This window comes from Chrysochloris asiatica, unplaced genomic scaffold (genome assembly GCF_000296735.1).
Source record: "Chrysochloris asiatica unplaced genomic scaffold, ChrAsi1.0 scaffold00133, whole genome shotgun sequence".
NCBI lineage: Eukaryota > Metazoa > Chordata > Mammalia > Afrosoricida > Chrysochloridae > Chrysochloris > Chrysochloris asiatica.
Window position 1 is genome coordinate 5,711,886 of NW_006408651.1, and position 19,318 is coordinate 5,731,203.

The 19,318-nt window shown below is 38.0% G+C and overlaps 1 protein-coding gene across 1 annotated transcript in view; it reads right to left on the reverse strand.

The window, feature by feature from the left end:
• Nucleotides 1-960: 960 nt before the first annotated feature.
• Nucleotides 961-19,318, reverse strand: part of EPRS (glutamyl-prolyl-tRNA synthetase) — an 88,489-nt gene continuing 70,131 nt past the window's right edge. Inside the window, exons 24-32 of the mRNA XM_006869698.1 lie at nt 18,436-18,515; nt 18,097-18,198; nt 14,882-15,037; nt 13,267-13,464; nt 12,449-12,622; nt 10,821-10,981; nt 9,273-9,351; nt 1,410-1,474; nt 961-1,318 (exon numbers count right to left, since the gene is read on the reverse strand). Coding sequence (XP_006869760.1) covers nt 1,168-1,318; nt 1,410-1,474; nt 9,273-9,351; nt 10,821-10,981; nt 12,449-12,622; nt 13,267-13,464; nt 14,882-15,037; nt 18,097-18,198; nt 18,436-18,515 — 1,166 coding nt within the window. The 3' untranslated portion in view covers nt 961-1,167. The remainder of the gene's footprint in view (nt 1,319-1,409; nt 1,475-9,272; nt 9,352-10,820; nt 10,982-12,448; nt 12,623-13,266; nt 13,465-14,881; nt 15,038-18,096; nt 18,199-18,435; nt 18,516-19,318) is intronic.

Genomic DNA, 19,318 nt, shown 5'->3' on the forward strand with positions numbered 1-19,318 from the left:
TATGACTTTTGTGGAAGAATAGATAGTAACTAGAGGAACTAAAGGAAAAGGATATTTGAAACCCCTTCCATTTGTTAATTTTGTTTTGTATTTTTAAACAGAAAGATTTAGGGCAATTTTAGATTCACTAGGAAGAATTATAGAAAGGAAGTGATTAAAGATAAGAAAAAAAGTTGATGGTTCGAGGTCTGAGACAGCACAGAGTCAAGAACAGTTACCTAGGTTTTAATTATATTTATTTCTTATTATTCACAAGAATTGTCTTATATGTGCTTTTTAAAAAGATACCTTATTTCTATGTATTGTTGATTCACTAAGGAGCTGTGGGTTAGATGTTGGGCTGTTCAGGAGAAAGACAAGGCTGTCTGCTTCTGTAAAGATTTTCAGTCTCAGAAATCCTTTGAAGGGTTGCTATGACTCAGAATCGGCTTTATGACAGTGGGTTTGGTTGATTCGCTGATGTTAGCTCATGGCCAACAGTCCTGTAACTGACCTGAAGGAAGCTCACCTAATGCATGCATTTTTCTCTAGAACTAGACACCTCACAACTTGCTTGTATTTAGGAACACAAGACAAAGTTTCAGCACTATGCTTAAGAGCCACTTAAACAGTGAAATTGCCAACAAAAAAAAAAGCATAATATGAAAATGTGGCACTAAAAAGACCATGAAAAGGACAATGTTTCCAGGAGCAGAGTTGAAACCAGGTCACTTTGCTTGATCTCAGCTGGGAATGTGTGACTCTGGTGACTCTGGTGACTCTAATTTTCACAATTTTGTGTGTGTCCACGAGTGACCACCAAAGCACCTCAAGTATTAACTTGGGGATTAAAAACTAATTTTAGTGATTAGATGAATTAACAAATACACTGTGAACAACAAGGATCAAGTAACTACCTTTACCTCTTCAAAGAGATTTCCTTGCATTTCAGAAACAAATGAATACATACAACATTGTCAATTCATGATATTTATTAACTGGGGAAAAAAAATTTTTTTTAAACCCACTGTTATTTTATGCATAAGAATAGTTATTTGTCTCATATGACCTGCTTTTAGAACTTTTATTTTTCAAAAAAATCAAAAAAACTGGCTATATCTGAGAAGATATTAGTACCAATTTCTTAAAAAGTCAGGACGGTTGAATATAGCTGTTCTGTTTTATCTCTTAGTAACTACGACCAAATAAGGTGTAGTACTTGGCAGGGTTCTTGCCACAGAGGCATTTGGCTCCAGGCTGCAGTTCACACAGTGGTTTGAAGGGGATGCAAAGGCTTTTAGCTCCCATGGATGGAGCACCAGGTTCAAGATCTTGATCCCTAAATAAAAAAACAAAGAAATCCACTCTTATATGCCATATACTTCTTTTCCACTGCAACACCATAAACTCTTTATCTGTTCATTGTTTACCTGGCAGTGGTCTTTTTGATCCAATCTTCACAGTCAATTTCTCCACAAAATGGAATCTGAGCAATCTTAATAAGAAAAAAAAAAAAAGCATTCAGTATTTATAACAAACTCCTATGTGACCCTGTAGGATAAGCACTGGAACTGTAATGCAAGCCACAAGACAGGCAGTGAAATCCCACCAGCTGCAACTCAGAAGCCTTATATAGGTTCACTAGGAGTTGGAACTGACTTGACAGCATTAACAACAGCAATAGCATTTTATAAAGGAGTCCTGGTGTGGCACTGCAGGATCAGCACTGGACTGCTAACCAAAAGACTGGTGGTTCAAACCCACCAGCTGCAACTTAGAAACCCTATGCAGGGTCACTATAAGTCAGAACTGACTTGACAACATGTAACAACATTCTATAAAAGGCAACATTTGAATTTTCTATCAGACTTACAAAGCTATAAGGGTAAGTATCACAGATTTCCTAGGTCATGAGAGCTTTGCAAACCTGCTAGAGATTTTGGTTAGAAGGTGTTGTTGTTGTTGTTAAGTGCTATATATACACACACACAAAGCACACACATATGGAGTCTTGGTGTGGCGCTGTGGGTTAATATGCTTAGTCATCCTTCATGTCTGGAAATAAACTTACCTTCATGGCTCAAATTTCAGCCAAACGACTGATCTATAGGAGACACAGTAACACTAGGGAAGTATGAATACCCTGGAACTTAACTTATCTGGTTGTTTATATGTGTAATTCATTATAAATTATTAAACCCATTTAATAATTTAATAACAATGAGTAATAATCATTATTAATATGAAAGGTTACTGTTGTTGTATGCTGTTGAGTCAATTCTTACTCATAGTGATCCTGTATAGGAGTTTTGAGGCTGTAAATTTCTACGGGAGCAGGAAGTCTCAACTTCCTTCTGTGGAGTGGCTGCACTGCCAACCAGCCCAATATGTGACCAACTGCGCCACCAGGTGGTTGCTGCTGTTGGCTGCTGTTGAGTCAGTTGTGACTCATAGCATCCCTAGTACAACAGCTCTAAACACTGCCTGGTCCTGCACCATGCCTCATGGTTCCTATGAACTCATTTTTGCTGCTACTGTGCCAATTTATCTCCTTGGGGGGGTCTTCTTTTTCGCTGACCCTCCACTTTACCAATCATGACGTCCTCCAGAGACCGGTCCCTCCTGACAACATAGCCAAAGTACAAGAGATAAAGTCCAGTCATCTTTACTTCTTAAGAAACATTCGGGCTGTACTTCTTCAAAGACAGATTTTCTTGTATAATACGGAAGGTTAGGATATTTTTAAGCTACTTATTCAGCCATGGAAAAGGCTTTTGATTATTTCCTACTTTTAAGAAAAGACAATCTTTTCACCATTTCTAAAATTCTCTAGTAGTAAATGTTAACAGTGAGAAACATCAACGCTCAAAAATGATCGCAATCAATAAAGCAGATTACTAAAAGTTTGGAAACGATCGAAAATTATGTACATTATTCATGTTGTCAGGTGCCAATGAGTCAGTTCCGACTCATAGTGACTCTACGTATGACAAAACGAAACCCTGCACAGTCCACACTCCCACTGTGACGTTTACACATTATTTATGCTTATTTACTGTTAATATTTTATTGTAGTTAAAGTGGATGTTTACAGAGCAAATCAGTTTCCCATTCAGTAATTCACACACAGATTACTCTGCGATGTTGGTAGCCAGCCTCACAACGTGCTTCTCACTTCCACTGTTCAGTGCTGTTTTAACTTTCCTTTTGGTCTTATATAGGTGATCGATCATTCCAGAGTCTGACTTTTATGTGGCTGAAAGGTGATCTCTGGGAGTAGCTTCAGTTCTGAATTAGAAAGGCATCTAAATAAAGGCCATAATCTCGGAGGTTCCTCCTCCAGTATCTATTAAAATACTAAGTTTGGTCTTTTTTATGAATTTGAATTTTGTTCTACATTTTCTCCCTTGTCCCACTCTATTAGGTATCTGCTCTTAAGATCTTAGCCCTGGTGTGGTGCTGTAGGATAAGCACTCAGCCACAACACCGGTTTGAACCCGAAGGTCTGCAATTGAAACTCACCATCCACTCTTTGGAAATCCTACACAGAGTCACTGTGAGTTGGAACTAACTCAACAGCACAACAAATAACAAAAATTACAATCTCAGTCAAAGCATTTGGTGGTGGTAACCAGGCACCACCTTGTTTTTCTGGCCTCAGGTTGATGGAGACCATGGATCAGGTCCATTAATATCCATTAAACTAATTATTTCCCGAACCTCTGCTTTTCTTTACGCATCTTTGCCCCAGATCGAAAAGAGACCAATAGTTGTAACATAGATGGCTGTTTGTAAGCTTTAAGACCCCAATTGTTTCTTCCCCAAACAGGTTATAGAACAAACACTGTCTTTGTGGACTATGTTGTACCAATTGACTTAGATGATCCCTCGGACTATGGTCTCTTGCTGTCAAGCCCACTAGGTGTTTGGTTATGGCTAAGAAGTTTTCACAACTGTGCACATTGTGTAGTCTGTTATAGACATATAGACATGGATATACTGCATGTAAAGATATTTATATGTAGCAATAGCTGCTGCCAACTTTATATATAAAGTCCTGGTATGGTGCTGTTGGATAAGCTTTGTACTGCAAGGTCAGTAGTTCAAACTCACCATTCACTTCTTGGAAACCCTATACAGGGTCACTATGAGTTGGAACAGACTAGACTGCACATAACAACAACAGCAACAACAACCCTATATATACATGTGGTTGTACTCTCTCCCACACAACCTCCTGCACTATTCAGCTATGTATCCACTCGTACATTACATCTGTTATTACTGTGTTGCAAGACTGTATAGTAATTTACCATTTACCTTTTTACTCTTGCTTCTGTGTCTTTTGTCCTGGTCATGCTGTGCTTCCTCCATGTTGTGTATTGTCTTTCCGTTCACCAAAGGGAAGGGACACTACTATCTAGTAAGTGAGTTTTCCTCCTATCCCTCTTAATCCTGGTAATCATCAAAGAATACTGCTTTCTGTGTAGAAACCTTTTCTTGACTTTTTATAAGAGTGGTTTCATCTAATATCTGCCCTTTTTTATGACTGTCTTATTTCATTCAGCATAATGTCCTCCAGATACATTCAGGTTATAAGATATTTTACAGATTCTTTAATATTGCATAGTATTCCATTGTGGGCATGCACCAAATTTGTATATCCATTCATCCACTGTTGGGCATTTAGGTTGTTTCTATCTTTTTGCTATTATGAATGGTGCTGCCATGAATTGTTGTTGTGAAGTGCCATCGAGTCGATTCCAACCCCTAGCGACCCTGTATAGGGTTTCCAAGGAGCAGCTGGTGAGTTTGAACCCCTGACCTTGTAGTTCCGACGACTTTGCAGTCTGACACATTGTGGACTAATGTCCACAGCACCACACCAGGACTCCGTTGCAATGAATAAAGGTGTGCATATATATGTTTATGCATGTCACGGCTCTTATTCCTCTAAAATATAAACCCAGGAAGTGGTTCTGATGGATCATATGGCATTTCTATTTCTAGCTTTCTGAGAAGCTCCGTATGGTTTCCATAGTGGTTGTACCATTTCACATTCCCTCCAGCAGTACATGATAGTCCCAGTCTTTCCACAACCTCAACAGTTATTTGGTGCTTTCTGGTTTGTTTGTTTTTTCAGGGCCATTATTGCTGGCATGGGATGGTAGCTCATTGTAGTTTTTATTTGCATCTCTCAGAAGTCTTGGGTGGTACGCTGGATAAGCACTGGACTGCTAACCGCAAGGTTGGTGGTTCAAACTCACCAGCTGCTCCTTGGAAACCCTAGACAGGGTCACTGTGAGTCGGAACTGACTAGTACTTAACAACAACAACAATGGCTAATGCTAAGGAGGGGTGGTAGCATGGTGGGTTATGTGTCAACTGCTAAACTAAAAGGTCAGCAGTTTGAATCAGCAGCTGTGCAGGAGAAAGGTGAGGCTTTCTGTTCCCATAAAGATTTACAACCTTGGAAATCCTACACGGAGTCACTAGGAGTCGGAACCGACTTGATAGCACACTAACACCACCACCACCACCACCACCACCAATGGCTAATGCTGGTGAAAATCTCTTCATGTATTTGTTGTCCCACTGAATGGGTTTACTGACTGCTTTGCATTTCTTCTTCATTTTGATGAGCAGGTTGATAAATTTTATTTTTGATTACTTAAGATACCTTTACCTTTCTATGTTTAAAACAATCTTATTTCTTGAGGTCATTTCAACTTCCTCTCCTCTAAAAATTTTATTACTACACCATTCATCCCCCGCTCTTTTTTTTTTTTTTGCTTTCCTCATGAATGATGTTCTTTGATATTGTCATGTATGTCAGTCTTGGGCTGTTTATGGTTCTCAATCCAAAGAACTTCCTTCAGTACTTTTTTCTAAGGTTGGTCTAGTTTATTTCTGTTCATCTAAAAAGTACCTAACTTTGCCATCATTATCTGATAAACAATTTTGGTGGATATGGGATTCTTGGTTGACGCTTTTTCTCTTTCAGAGTTTTACATGTTACTGCTGTTAAGTGCCATCAAGTCAGTTCCACCTCATAGCAACCATGCAAAGGTAGGTTTGAACTGCCAACCTTGACAACTAACTGTCTCATGCTTCTTGCCTGTATGGTTTCTGCTGAGCAATCAGAGATTAGTTCTCCTTTGTAAGTAATTTTTTAAATTTTCCTGAAGTGCTCTCAGGATTCTTTCCTTATCTTTGATTTAAAAATGTTTGAGTATAATGTCTTTGTGTTTTCCTTTTGGGTTCCATCCTGTTTGGAGTTCATTCAACTTCTTGAATGGCTGTTTGCTCATTTTTCACATTAGGGAAGTTTTCTTCCAAAAACTCTCTATGCATATTCTTGCCTTTTCCTGTTTTGGCATTCCAATCATATGTAAGTCACTCCTCCTTTCCACACAAATCTCTTAGGCTTTCCTTGGAGGTTTTTGCTTTTTTTGTGATTGCCTCTCTTGCAGATGAATACTGAGAGCTTTTCCTTCAAGCTCTGTAATTTAGTCTTTCACTGATTCAATTCTATTTCTTTGCTCTTTCAGCATAGTACCTATTTCTGAAATCTTAGTACTAATCTTATGGCATTCTAATTGCTGATTTTATCATTACTATTTTTTTTATTTATTTTGTCAGGTTGTTTGCTAAATTCTTCTAAATTTTGTCCGTTTTCTTTGATCTGCAGTATTTTATATCATTATTTTAATCCGTTGATGTTGCCTAATTAGCATTCTTTTAAATTCCTTATCAGGTAATTCCAATATCATTTCTGGTGTTTTATTTTCTGACTCTGTATTTGGTACCATGGGCTGCCAGAAAAATAAGCAGCTGTGTTTAGAAGTACAACCAGAATGTTCCTCAGAAGCTAAGAAGGCCAAATTTCATCTTTCATACTTCAGATGTCTTATCAGGAGGGACCAGTCCCGGGAGAAGGAAGTCATGCTTTGTGAAGTGGAGGGACAGCAAAAAAAAGGGAGACCCTCAACAAGATAGACTGACACGGCGGTAACAACAATGGGTTTGAGTGTAGCAATTGTGAGGACCGGGTGGAGTTTCATTTTCTTGTACAAAGGGTCACTATGAGTTGGAACCAGCTCGACAGCACTTAACAAGTTCTGTCACGCTGTATTTTGGTCACTTGTTTGAGGAACTCTGTCTTGTTTCTTTGTGTAAGCTGAAACTGTCTGTTTCCTCCAAGACACTGTGATGTTATATTTACAGTTGACTGAAGACTGTATAATGGTGTATGCTCAGGCTGTTACCACCTGTCTCTTGGTGCATGCGGTAGAGAACACAAGTGTGAATGCAATGAGTTCTCTGTTCACTGCTTATGTAGTGGAGTTCAGGGTGGGTTCATGTGCCTCCAGAAGCAGGGGTGTTCTGCTAGGCACCCAACCTCAGGCAGAGCAGAGGCTGCAAGGAAGGGGGTACCAATGACCAGTGGTTTGATTAGGGTGGGGACTGGCCATGCTCCTGGCTACCCAGAGGGTATGGGAAACAAGAGAGAACAAACTGCCGCCCTTTGCTGCCAACCTCAGCCACGTTCTGTGCCTGCAGACTACTGTATCAACAGCTGCTCCCAAAAGCCCACGATGGCTGTGCTGCTTCATGCCAGACCACAGGCCACCCTTCTCACTGCTCCTGTTCAGCTTCCTCTTCCAGTCGGCACTCAATCCACCTGTCTATCCTATCCTCTGAAGCTCAGGGTTCCAGGATCACCATCTCTATTTGTTTTACTCGGTCTCCCATGTCTTTGTTACAGAGCATAGGATCAGTGCATTTGCCTACCACAACATCTTCTGTTTAACATTCATAGTTCCAAGTCTTTGCTAGAGAGATGGCATGGTATGTCTCACTAAGCCGCCACTTGGCTCCTATAATATTTATTTTTCATTTTAGTTAAAATCCTTCCCATAAAAAAATTTTCACTAAAATTAAGTCATCTGTATCAGCAGTATATTTTTCCACTTATATCAATAGGTAGGACAAGAAAGTCAAACCTTAATCCACATTCAAGTTCCAAAACTCCCATCTTCCTTCTCTTCCTAGCAACTACAATTTTATTTCCAATAGTTTGATTTTCAATGGACACATCTATGCTGATCAACATGAGGTAAAGGCGAGGATGAAGTGCTACTAAGTACAAGAAATATAATTTGTTTCTGATCTCTGTGTGAACATACTAAATACTCTTTGCTCTCCTTTATAACAGATGTTGAAATCTCTACAGTAGTTTATCTAATAGAATAAAAGATAGGATTCCACTAATACTTGCTGGGATTCAATTCTGCGAAAGCAATAGATCAACTGATGTGTTAGTTAGTCTATTGATTTATTAACTGTAAATGGGGGAAAGATGAGCCTTTCTGCTCCCACAAAGATTTACAACCTTGGAAACTCTACACAGGATTACTATGAGTCTGAACTGACGTGACAGCAACAACAGTGTACTGTAAAAGTGGCTGCCGTATTTCTACAATAAAGGAAATGAAAAGATTCAGTATTTAATGAAATAAAAACAAAGTTATTGTAAATAAATTAGAGGAAAAATATATTTCAGATGACTATCCATTCACTAGCATTGTGCTTCAAGTAAGAAAGCTAAGTCAAGTAACAGACTATAGAGCCCAGAAAGGCAGAAGATTACACAGGATGCAACCCATGAATAACAGATAAAATGCTATAGAGTTATGGATCTAAAGATAAGTTTGAAATTATCTACTTTGCATTAATTTTACAGATTAGAAAACTGAGAGGCAAAGAGATTAATTTGCCCAGCTTATTACAATCAGAGACATACTAACAGGTTGTTATTATGAGTCAGTTCCGACTCACGGGACCCTGTATAGGGTTTCTGAGGCTTTATCAGGGGTGGAAACTGTTCTGATCCTGCCTAGGCAACCACAATTCCAGCCATCACATTAAGGATAAGTTAATTAAATGTTGGACCAAATATAGCAGGCTAATTTTTAGGTAGATAATTTTGTATGGGCCACAAATGCTTTGTTATGTTGGCAGTGGGTTTAGGTCTGGTTTCGTATCAATAATTGTTGTTGTTGCTGTTAAGTGCCGTCAAGGCAGTTCTGACTCATAGTGACACCGTATGGTTGCTATGAGTGGTTTCCAAGGAACAGTTGGTGGGTTTGAACTGCTGACCTGTTGTTCTCAGTCCAGTGATGATCCTACAGAGCCACACCAGGAGTCCATACCAGACATAAATTCAATGGAGCTTAAAATAAGATTTACTAAAATATTTTTATATTCCAAACTTTTCAGAAGTCTTTTACCTTTCCAGAATCTAGTGCCTTCTGAAAGTCTTCCATCGTGTTTGCCACAACCATATGAGTCTTAAGGCCTTCAGAAGCTCTACAAAAGAAAAATTTGGAATATATCATTTTTCTTAAAAATATGACAGATTTTTTTTTTTTAAAGTACATAAAGCAAACATAACTTAAGGAGCTCTGGTGGTGCAGTGGTAAAATGCTCAGCTGCTAACCAAAAGGTCAGTGGTTTGAACCCACCAGCCACTCTGTGGGAGAAAGATGTAGCAGTCTGCTTCCACCAAGATTTACAGCCTTTGGAGACTGTCTGGACAGTCTACTCTGTTCTAGCGGGGTGCTATATGAGTCAGACTTGACTTGATAGCAATGAGGAGGCATACTTGAATGAAATAACAATAACCTGGAAGTCCTATAAACTCAATGTGAACCTAGATTTTGTCACTAGCAGTGACCTTCGGTAATCTCAGCTACCCCGTTGCTGCACTCGAGCATAAAATGTATGGGAAATATGACAAAAACACAATGATAATTACTTCTGTAATTATTATGAAATCTCTACTGACTAACATTATTGGGGGCTCAAGAAAGATGGAAAAATGGAATTAAAAAATAATGAAATTTTTCCACAAACCTTTTGCAACCACTTTGCATACAGTCCTGGCTATGCTACTTACTAGCTATGGGAATCTGGCTGATTTTACAAGACTCTTTGGTCTTAGTTTCCTTTCTATAAAACTAAAAGAGTATTCTGGCAATTTATTTAGTCTCAAATATAAAGGCATAGAGTTGATCTGAAAAGAAAAACAAATAAACAGATATTATTCGAGTTAACACATTAAGATTCATCCCCAGGTAAGATTCATTCTATAAAACTGCCATCATTAGTTTTGAGCTTGCTTAAAAGACTGAAAGAAAGATCCACCAACTATTTGAGCTAGCTTGATTGTCACGAAACACTTTTTGAGACAAAACCTTAATGGAGCCAAGATGTCAGTGTAAAACTGAAACTGCTAAACCATCTGAAACCCCCAACTTCAGTAATTACTGCATCAATGGCAATTCGATGGTTTTCTTCCACCAGCTTCTTAACTTCAGGCACAGTTTCTTTATTAATCAAGTTTGATGATCTTCCTTCTCTTGGCTTCTCTTTGAGTACTTCTTGACCTTCCTGAAAATGCTTCGTCCACCTAAAAAATTGTTGTGGAGCAGCATTTGTTGCAGAGCTTCAATGATTTGGGAAAGTGTCCATTTGAGTTTTGTTAAAAGTTTGTTATTAACCCTGACCTCAAAATCATTTTCTTCCCTGGCACAAAACTATCCATTTTTTTGAAGGCCACCTATCGAGACTAAGACAACTTATCTGCAACCATCCTCTGCTCACAGGGACACATTTAAATACCTATAAAGTCAAACCCCAAAAGAGAGACTAAGTACCAATGGAGCTAAGAAAGGGAAACATTTCTTCCGGTGTGGCAGTCAAAAACATCCCTTGGTATAGATTTCAAAGGCTGGGTAGGATTTGAAGGCAAGACAGAACAATTCTAAGGAACTAACCTTGTATAAAGATTACTCTGGATGTCTTCCAAAATGGTTTGAAGTGTAGTCTCAGCCTCATTTTCAGTGACTGTTAGCTTTTCTCCAGTATCTCGTCTAACAGCTACAAACTGACAGCTCTTCATATCACGTGGCCCAAGTTCAAGTCTAATTGGAACTCCCTATGAAACAAATAAGGTAGGTGAAATAGTACATGCATGTCTTCAAATGACTTATTTAAAAATAAATTTATTTTATGCCTGTATCTACTATTGTTTTTGTTAAGTGCCATCGAGTCGGTTCCAACTCACAGCGACCCTGTGTAGGGTTTCCAAGGACCCGCTGGTGGATTTGAACTGCTGACCTTGTGTGATTAGCAGTCAAGGGCTTATCCTACAGCACCAAACCAGGATTCTTGTATCTACTATATATCATAAAAATCCAAACTTCACATGCATAATACCAAATAAGGGGGAAGAAAAGGGGGGACGGACTATTTCTGAGATTATTTCAGAAACCTATACCAATAAGAATAAAACTAAGAAAAAATCTGCTGCTTGAATGGTTCTGAGCTAAGGAAGCTCTTAGTGGGGAAACATGAGAAAATAATTGTCTAGATCAGCATTCCCAAATTTTTTCTGATTGCTCTTGTTGTTAAGTGACACTGAGTTGGTTCTGACTCACAGAAACCCTATTAGGGTTTTTGAGGAGTGGTTGGTGGGTTTGAACTGCCGACCCTGCAATTACAAGAGTAGTGCTTATCCTACAGCGCCACACTAGGCCTCTCACATAGCATAACACATTATATCTTGAAGGTAAAGTCACTCCAAAACACTGAGGGGCTCAGGACCTAGGCACAGCCAGGACCCATTCATGGTAGTCATGGTAACCATTAAACGCACAAAAATCTCTTCACATCTCCTATTCCATCTCATTAATTTATAGTCTTGGCTCCTAATCTCTAGTTCCAACAAAAGCCCCTGTTTCATTTTAAGAAAAAAATGTTAACAGTATGAAAAATGGAATTAAGAGAGATCATTTGTTCATGAAAATGTGTAATAAATAAAAGTTATACTAAAAGCATTAAACCAGAACTGAATTTGTTATATGTAAAATAAAAATAAAATGATGTGTGAAATAATGTGAAAACAATGAGGTATGGAAAACAATGTAAGAAATTAATCTCTTGTTTATAACAATGACAGCTAAGGGATGCGCACACACCACTATACCGATGGCCTTACTGTTTCAGGGTTTACATGAATTCCCGACAAACATTTTAGTACATCAACCATACAAAGCTTATCAAGCATCAACTAGGTCTTGAAGATGATTTTTATTCTAACATAATAAAAACCAACTTCTACAAAACTATTACAGATTCAGCAGACATAAATTTTAGGTATTGATATTACAAAGCTGTGAAATGTGTAGGCATGTAATACTTCTTTAAATGAAAATGGAAAAAGTAAAACATTACAAATGTCAAAACAGACAACAGTAATGAATGAAAAACCCTTCAAGTTATACACACACACACACACACACACACACACACACACACACGCATATAGCAGAATAAAACAAACCAAACAATAGCTAAGTGTAAACTGGGGTATAAGGGTAAAAGGCACAACTGAGGAATTTACCTTGAGCTCCCAATGATTGAACTTCCAACCTGGTGAATAGTTGTCACGTAAATCAACTCGAACACGAATATTAACACTGAGTAACCGCTTTCGATAATCATTGCATTTGGCAATCAGGGCTTCTCTATCTTCTTCAGAAAGTGCATTTGTAATGCCACAAGGAATAATCACCACCTAAACCCAGAAAAATGTCTTAAATTTAAAGAATCAATATCCAGAAGTATTAAAGCCGTATCATTATATACTATCCAGTAGTTATAAACCTACAAGTGACTATAAAATTTAACACAAATCCACTATTTGACCCCTAATCTACGTATGTTGCTGTTGTTGAGTTGCTGTCAAGTCAATTTCTACTCCTGGTTACCCCACGCATGCAGAGCAGAACTGCTCAACAACCTTTCTGTAGCCTTCTGGGAGCAGAGCAGCAGGCCTCTCTCCTAATACGTGTCTGGTGGGTTCTAACTACCAAACTTTTGTCTAGCAATGAAATGCTTATCTGTTTACATCACAAATGTACATACACATAAGATCTATCAATTTGCTACATATCGCATGTCCATGCTAAATGCATTCTCATTCTCTCATTTCATTTAATGTATTATATATACCTTATAAAACAAAACTTTTATATAAAACAGCTTAAAATTTTTTTTTTAAGCAATAAAAACACAAGTTATACAGGAAAATACAGACTATGTTGTTTATATTTCAGTGAAATCTACTGGATATTTTAGAAAAACCATCCTTTCAAATTCCTTTAGTAAACATGGCTTTAAAATTTATAGTGGGAATATCAACAGAAATGTTTTTCTTACCTGAACACAGGCTACATGGGGTGGTAATACTAAACCCATGTTGTCTCCGTGAACCATCGTCAAAACCCCAATAGTTCGAGTTGTCAGGCCCCAGGAGTTTTGAAAGGCAAATTGCTTCTCTCCTGGTGCCTTGGGGTCTTCAAAAATGATTTCAAACATTTTGGAAAAATTCTGTCCTAAATGATGTGATGTTCCTCCCTAAAACAGAGAAATGTAGGTTTTATTTTTTAATAACCTATAATGCCTTTGTAGAGGATTAAGAACTCTCAGGTTTTAAAATAGCACTGTTGTTGTTATTAGGTGTCATCAAGGCAATTCCAACTCATAGCGACCGTATACACAACAGAACAAAACACTGCCTGGTCCTGCACCATCCTCACAATCTTTGTTAAGCTTTGAGAAAATAGCACTAGACCAGTTTTATACTTCCTGTCATTTTAAAAATAGGAAATGTGGTTTTAAAATATAAGTGTAATTGATACAACAAGAGGTAAGCTGTGTGCCATCAAGTGGATTCCAACTCATAGTGACCTGATGATATGACAAAAAAGAACTACCCCGTAGGGCTTCCAAGGCTGCAATCTTGACATGAGCAAATCACTAGGTCTTTTCTCCTGTGAAGTGGCTGGTGGGGTTGAACAACCAACTTTCAATTACAAGTCAGTGCTCAACCATTGTGCCAATAAGGCCCAAGAGACCATGGCTAGCCAAAAAATACTACAGACATGCACTGCTCTACACAACACTTCTCATATGAGCAACTTCAACTATAAGAGTAAAGGGGCCATTCAAGGTACATTAATTTCCATTCACCAGTACCAACACAGAAAGGAGAAATCAGGAACAGGAACATGTGGCTAGTTGCCTCCAGCAACAACACCTCCCTTGTCATGAGGTCAGAAGAACTGGATGGTGCCCAGCTACAATTACTGAATATTTTCATCAAAGATTCCACAGTAGAATCTTGGATCAAAAGAGGGGAAAGGTCAAACAGAATTTCAAATTCTCAAGGACTCTAGACTTTCTGTAGCTTCTGAGGGTAATGGAATCCCTGAAACTGTTGTCCTGACACAATCTTAAACCTTATACCAAAAATATTCCCTTAAGTCTTAAAACCAAACAACAGATTAACTTGACTAGTAACAATGCTCAGCCTTGAGCATAATGCTCTTTTAAGAACTATCTATATGGAATCAAACTGACAAAAGCTACTCAAGAGATTAAATAGGAACCTTAGGAGGCAGTGGGGTTAGTAGGGAGGAAAACGTCAGAAAAGGGTAAAAATGGTCGTACAACTCAAGAAAATAATCAACGTCACTAAATTGTACATGTAGAAACTATTGAGTTGATGCTAACTTTTTATGTTTATTCTCAACAACAACAAAATTAAAATTTAAAGGATAGAAGAGTAAAAAAGGAACCTACCTTTTCAAAGAAAAGACTACAGAACTGACAAGAAAGTTAGGGAAATAGGACAGATCTGTTTGAAGGTACAATATGGCCCCAGAAAACATGAAATATTTCTTAATAAAAATTTTATTTCTCTTGGTGACAGGAGAAATGACTGGATCTGCCAATCAGCTGTGCAGCAACTAAACCCTTAGCGGTTTGATACCTGTATAGCTCTTCCACTAGCAGATATAAATGCTTCCACTGTGGTTGTGTAATCTCCGCCTGCAAATTTCTCCTTTTCAGTCTTTCTTCCTTTTACAACAGGAATTGCCAGCAGTTCTTCATACACCCGAGCATACAAGTCAAGTATCTCTAAAACCTGTAAAAACATTTTAAATGTAAATGTGTTCAAACTTTAGGCATTATTTATTCATAACAACTCTGTAAAACTGTGAAACTATATTAGAAAAACACTTGAAGCATAAAAATCTTTTTAAGGAAAGAATTGAAGCAGCCAATTTGAATGTATTAAGGAAGACTATTAAGGACTGGGGTGCTGGTGTGGCACTGTAGGGTAAGCACTGTATTGCTAAAACAACAAGCTCAGCGGTTCAAACCCACCAGCCACTCCTCAGAAACCCTAAAGAGGGTTTCTGTGAGCTGAACAAAAACAACATTAAGGATTATATTGCATCCCCCCAAATATATGCATGTCATTATAATTCCGTTTGGGAATAGCTGTTTATGTTATGCTAATGAATCAGGATTAGTGTAGACTGTGGTGTCTTGAGTCAATGTCTTCTGATAAAACATAGATTAATAAGTGAGTAGAGGAAAGACAGATGCCAAGACACATGAAGATCTCCAAGGAAACAGGAAGCAGAAGCCAGGACTTTTCTCCAGAACTGACAGAGAAAGACCATCTTCCCCTAGAGCCAGTGCTGTAAACTTGGACATCTAGTCTCCTAAACTATGAAAGAATAAACTTCTCTTTGCTACAGTCATCCACTTATTTCTGTTATCGCAGCACTAGATAACTAAGGGAAAATGTGGTAATGAAAGAGTGGGGTGCTGCTCTAACAGATACCTAAAATGTGAAAGCAGTTTTGGAATTGGGTGATGGATGCAGAGGCTGGAAGAATTCTAAAGTGCCTAATAGTAGAAACCTAAATTCCCTTGGTAGACTTAACAGACATCAAAAACAATTCAGGTGAGGACTCAGAAGATATAGCTAGAGAATACGGAAGAGCTACAGAGAAAGGCTTTATCATCTTAGCTAATACCAGCAACAGAATGGTGCTAGAAATATGAAGTCAAATGTACTTCTGGTGAGGCTTTCAAAGACAATGATGAACATGTGACTGGACAATGGAGGAAGGGTAGTGCTTTTTATGCAGTAGCAAACAAATAGTTTGAATTATGTTCAAATGTCTGGTGGAAGAACCTGTAAAGTAATTAATTTCAATATCTGGCCAATAATATATCTAAGAATATCTTAAAGGGGCTTGCATTGCCACTTATAGATTAATACAAAAGGAAAAAAAACAACAAACAGTTGAAGGAGAAATAGCTAAATTAGCTGTTTCTCCAAAATGCAGTCCCTGTTGTTTCCCCCACCTCACTACAGGGGCTTATGCCCAGGGGCAGTAATGCCGGATGGAACCCGATTAAAGCAACTTCTTAAGTTCCAACCCATAGTGACCTTGTGTAGGGTTTCCAAGGATCAGCTGTTGAGCTTGAACCGCCAACCCTGCAGTTCAAATGGCTTTGCAGTCTGGTGCATTAACCCACAGCACCATACCAGGACTCCACACGATTAAACCAACTAGGGAACATTAATGATAGAGAACACTCGGTTAAAGAGTGTCACGGGGAATGGGGATGCCAACCAGTCTAGAGGACAGGGCTGCCATGCCAAAGGGACCTGCCAGAGCTGACGTCACCACTCAAATGCACTAGGAGAATCGGGGAGCCAAACCCAAGGGAGCCAAGTTGCCATCCCAGAGGGCCTGGAAGGTGGAGCTAAAAGCCCAGGGTCAAGTGACCTCCACCCAGAATCCAAAGGGCAAGGCCAATCAGATGGTCTCAGAGAAGAGAGGATGATTTTCAAGTCTTGAGAGCTAATGTAATTTGCTCTGCTAGATTTTGGACTTGCTTGGTATCTGTTATCCCTTCTTTTGTTCCAGTTTATCCCATTTGTAATAGAAATTTTTATAATAGGTCACTGTAATCTAGATTTCAAAGAAGAATAATTTTCCCACAAGATGGACTATGCCTAAACTCACACTCACATTTGATTTAGGAGATTAAGAAGATGAGACTCTGAGGTTGGAGTTGATTTAAGAGTTTGGGGGTGATGTGACAGAGTGAATGTGCTTTGTGTACAGCAAAGACATGGATTTTGCGAAGCCCAAAAATGGAATGTTATGGATTGAATTGTGTTCTCTAAAAATATGTACTATAAACCCTAACCTCTAGGCCTGTGGCTATAATCCCATTTGGGAATGGGTTGTCTTTGTTATGCTTTGAGGCAGGATTAGCTTAGGGTATTTGCTGAGTCAATTTCTTTTGAGATATAAAAAATAAATAAATGAGAGCAAGAAAGAAATGATATACGATAGAATGAATGTAAAACTAACGTTCTCCCATGTAAACTACAATAAAACATTAGAAAAAAAAAATGAGCAAGAAAGATGGGATAAGATAAAATCCAAGAAACATGGAGATCTCCAAGTGTTACGCCCAGAATTCGGGGTTCCCAAAGACCACCCAGGAGCCGTGCACCGATGTACGGAAACTTTAGAGACAAGTACTTTGCTCCAGAGAGAAAGCTTGCCCCTAGAGCTGGTGCTCTGAATTCAGACATCTAGCCACCAACAGTGTGAGGAAATAAATTCTGTTTGTTAAAGCGATACACTTGTAGGATTTCTGTTAAAGACCCACTAAAACAAAGACACTGAAAAAACATGGTGAAAAGATGTTGAAATATTTTTAGAAAACTATATAAATGTAGAATACAATATAAAAAACAAAGTAAGTATTTATGAAAGATATATAACAATTAGGGTAAAAATCTGAAGAATTCATGTCAATCATGCAATTATAATTATTTCCATAAAATTAAAGTTTAAAAATATTTTCCTGTTAAATTTTAAAACACAAATTTTCATTTACTAATAAAATTTCAACAATTTCTTAAATCTAAATACACTTAAATTACGTGGATTTTAGCAAGTGATAGATACATTTTAAATAACAAAAGAAATTACACCAAGAAATTACCTTTTAATATTAGTTTGCTACCAGATCAAGCGTTAACTTATATTAAGTGCTTACTATATAAACTGATAACACCCACATTACTTATAAATAAAACAAAACAGTAGACCCTTGACAAAGAAAGAGGGCAAAATTAATGTGGAAGACAACTATTTATACCTCTTTCTCTGCTTCTTCAAAGGTAGCAAAAGCACTGTGCCCTTCCTGCCACAGGAATTCACGAGTACGTAGAAAGGGCTGAGGATGCTTGAACTCCCAACGCTGTAAGAGACAAGAAGATAATTTAAGCACTATAGAGTGTTTTTAAATTTTTTACTAACGACTTTATGGAAGTCATCGAAAAACTTTAATTCTAATTCAAAATACTTCATCAAAAGCATTCATTCATCCTCTCAATCCTTTGGAATATGGAAATTTAAAAAAACTACGTGTGTGAGTGTATGTTTTAAACAAATCGAGAGGAATGATGAAGTAATGCAGAAAGGGGTGTGTACCTACCACCACATTGCACCACTGATTCAGTCTGATGGGCAGGTCTCGATGTGATTGTACCCATTTTGCATATGCAGGATACATGACTGAAAAGACAGGGAAATAGAGGCAGTTAGTCACTAAAGGCTGTTTCTCTTTCAAGGCTGGAAAAGTTAAGCCTCCCAACGGTTGTAATGGTAAGTAAATGGCATTATTCATTATTCATTTCACAAAGCATATTACTCACAGGTATGAATCTGTCTAAACTTGACCGTACTTTACATTCTTCACAGTGAGATTTACGTTTCAGATTTTTAAAAAATCATTATTTCCTTCATTATATTTTTATTACAGCACACATTTCAGATTTAACTTAATTTGACTCTTTCATTCAGGTGTTTTCAAAAACACTGAATACTTTGAACTATATGCCAGGTTTCATTTTAAGATCTTTACATTCATTATCCTGTCCAACTTCCAATCATTCTACAAAGTAGATACCATCATCTCAACTTTAAACATTCAGAAGCTGAGGTTCAACAGTTTGCTGATGCCAGCATAATTAAATACTGGAATCAGAATTCAGATCTATCTGAGGCAATGTCCAATAATACTGCCTCTTGTTGTTGTTAAGTGCTGTTGAGTCAATTCCAACCCAGGGTTTCCATGGAGCAACTGTGAGCTTGAACCACCGACTTTGCAGTCCCAAAGGCACATTAGCCCACAATGCCACACCAGGACTCCAATGCTGCCTCTTAGAAAGCTCTCAAAATTGAGTTTCAGGGACTTAAGTGACACAAAACATTGAAATTTGCAAATCTGCACTTACTATGAACACTAAACAATGTACGTGTCCTGATTATTGGGCATATATGTATCTGTATTTCTCTTTCTTTCTCTCTCTCTCTCT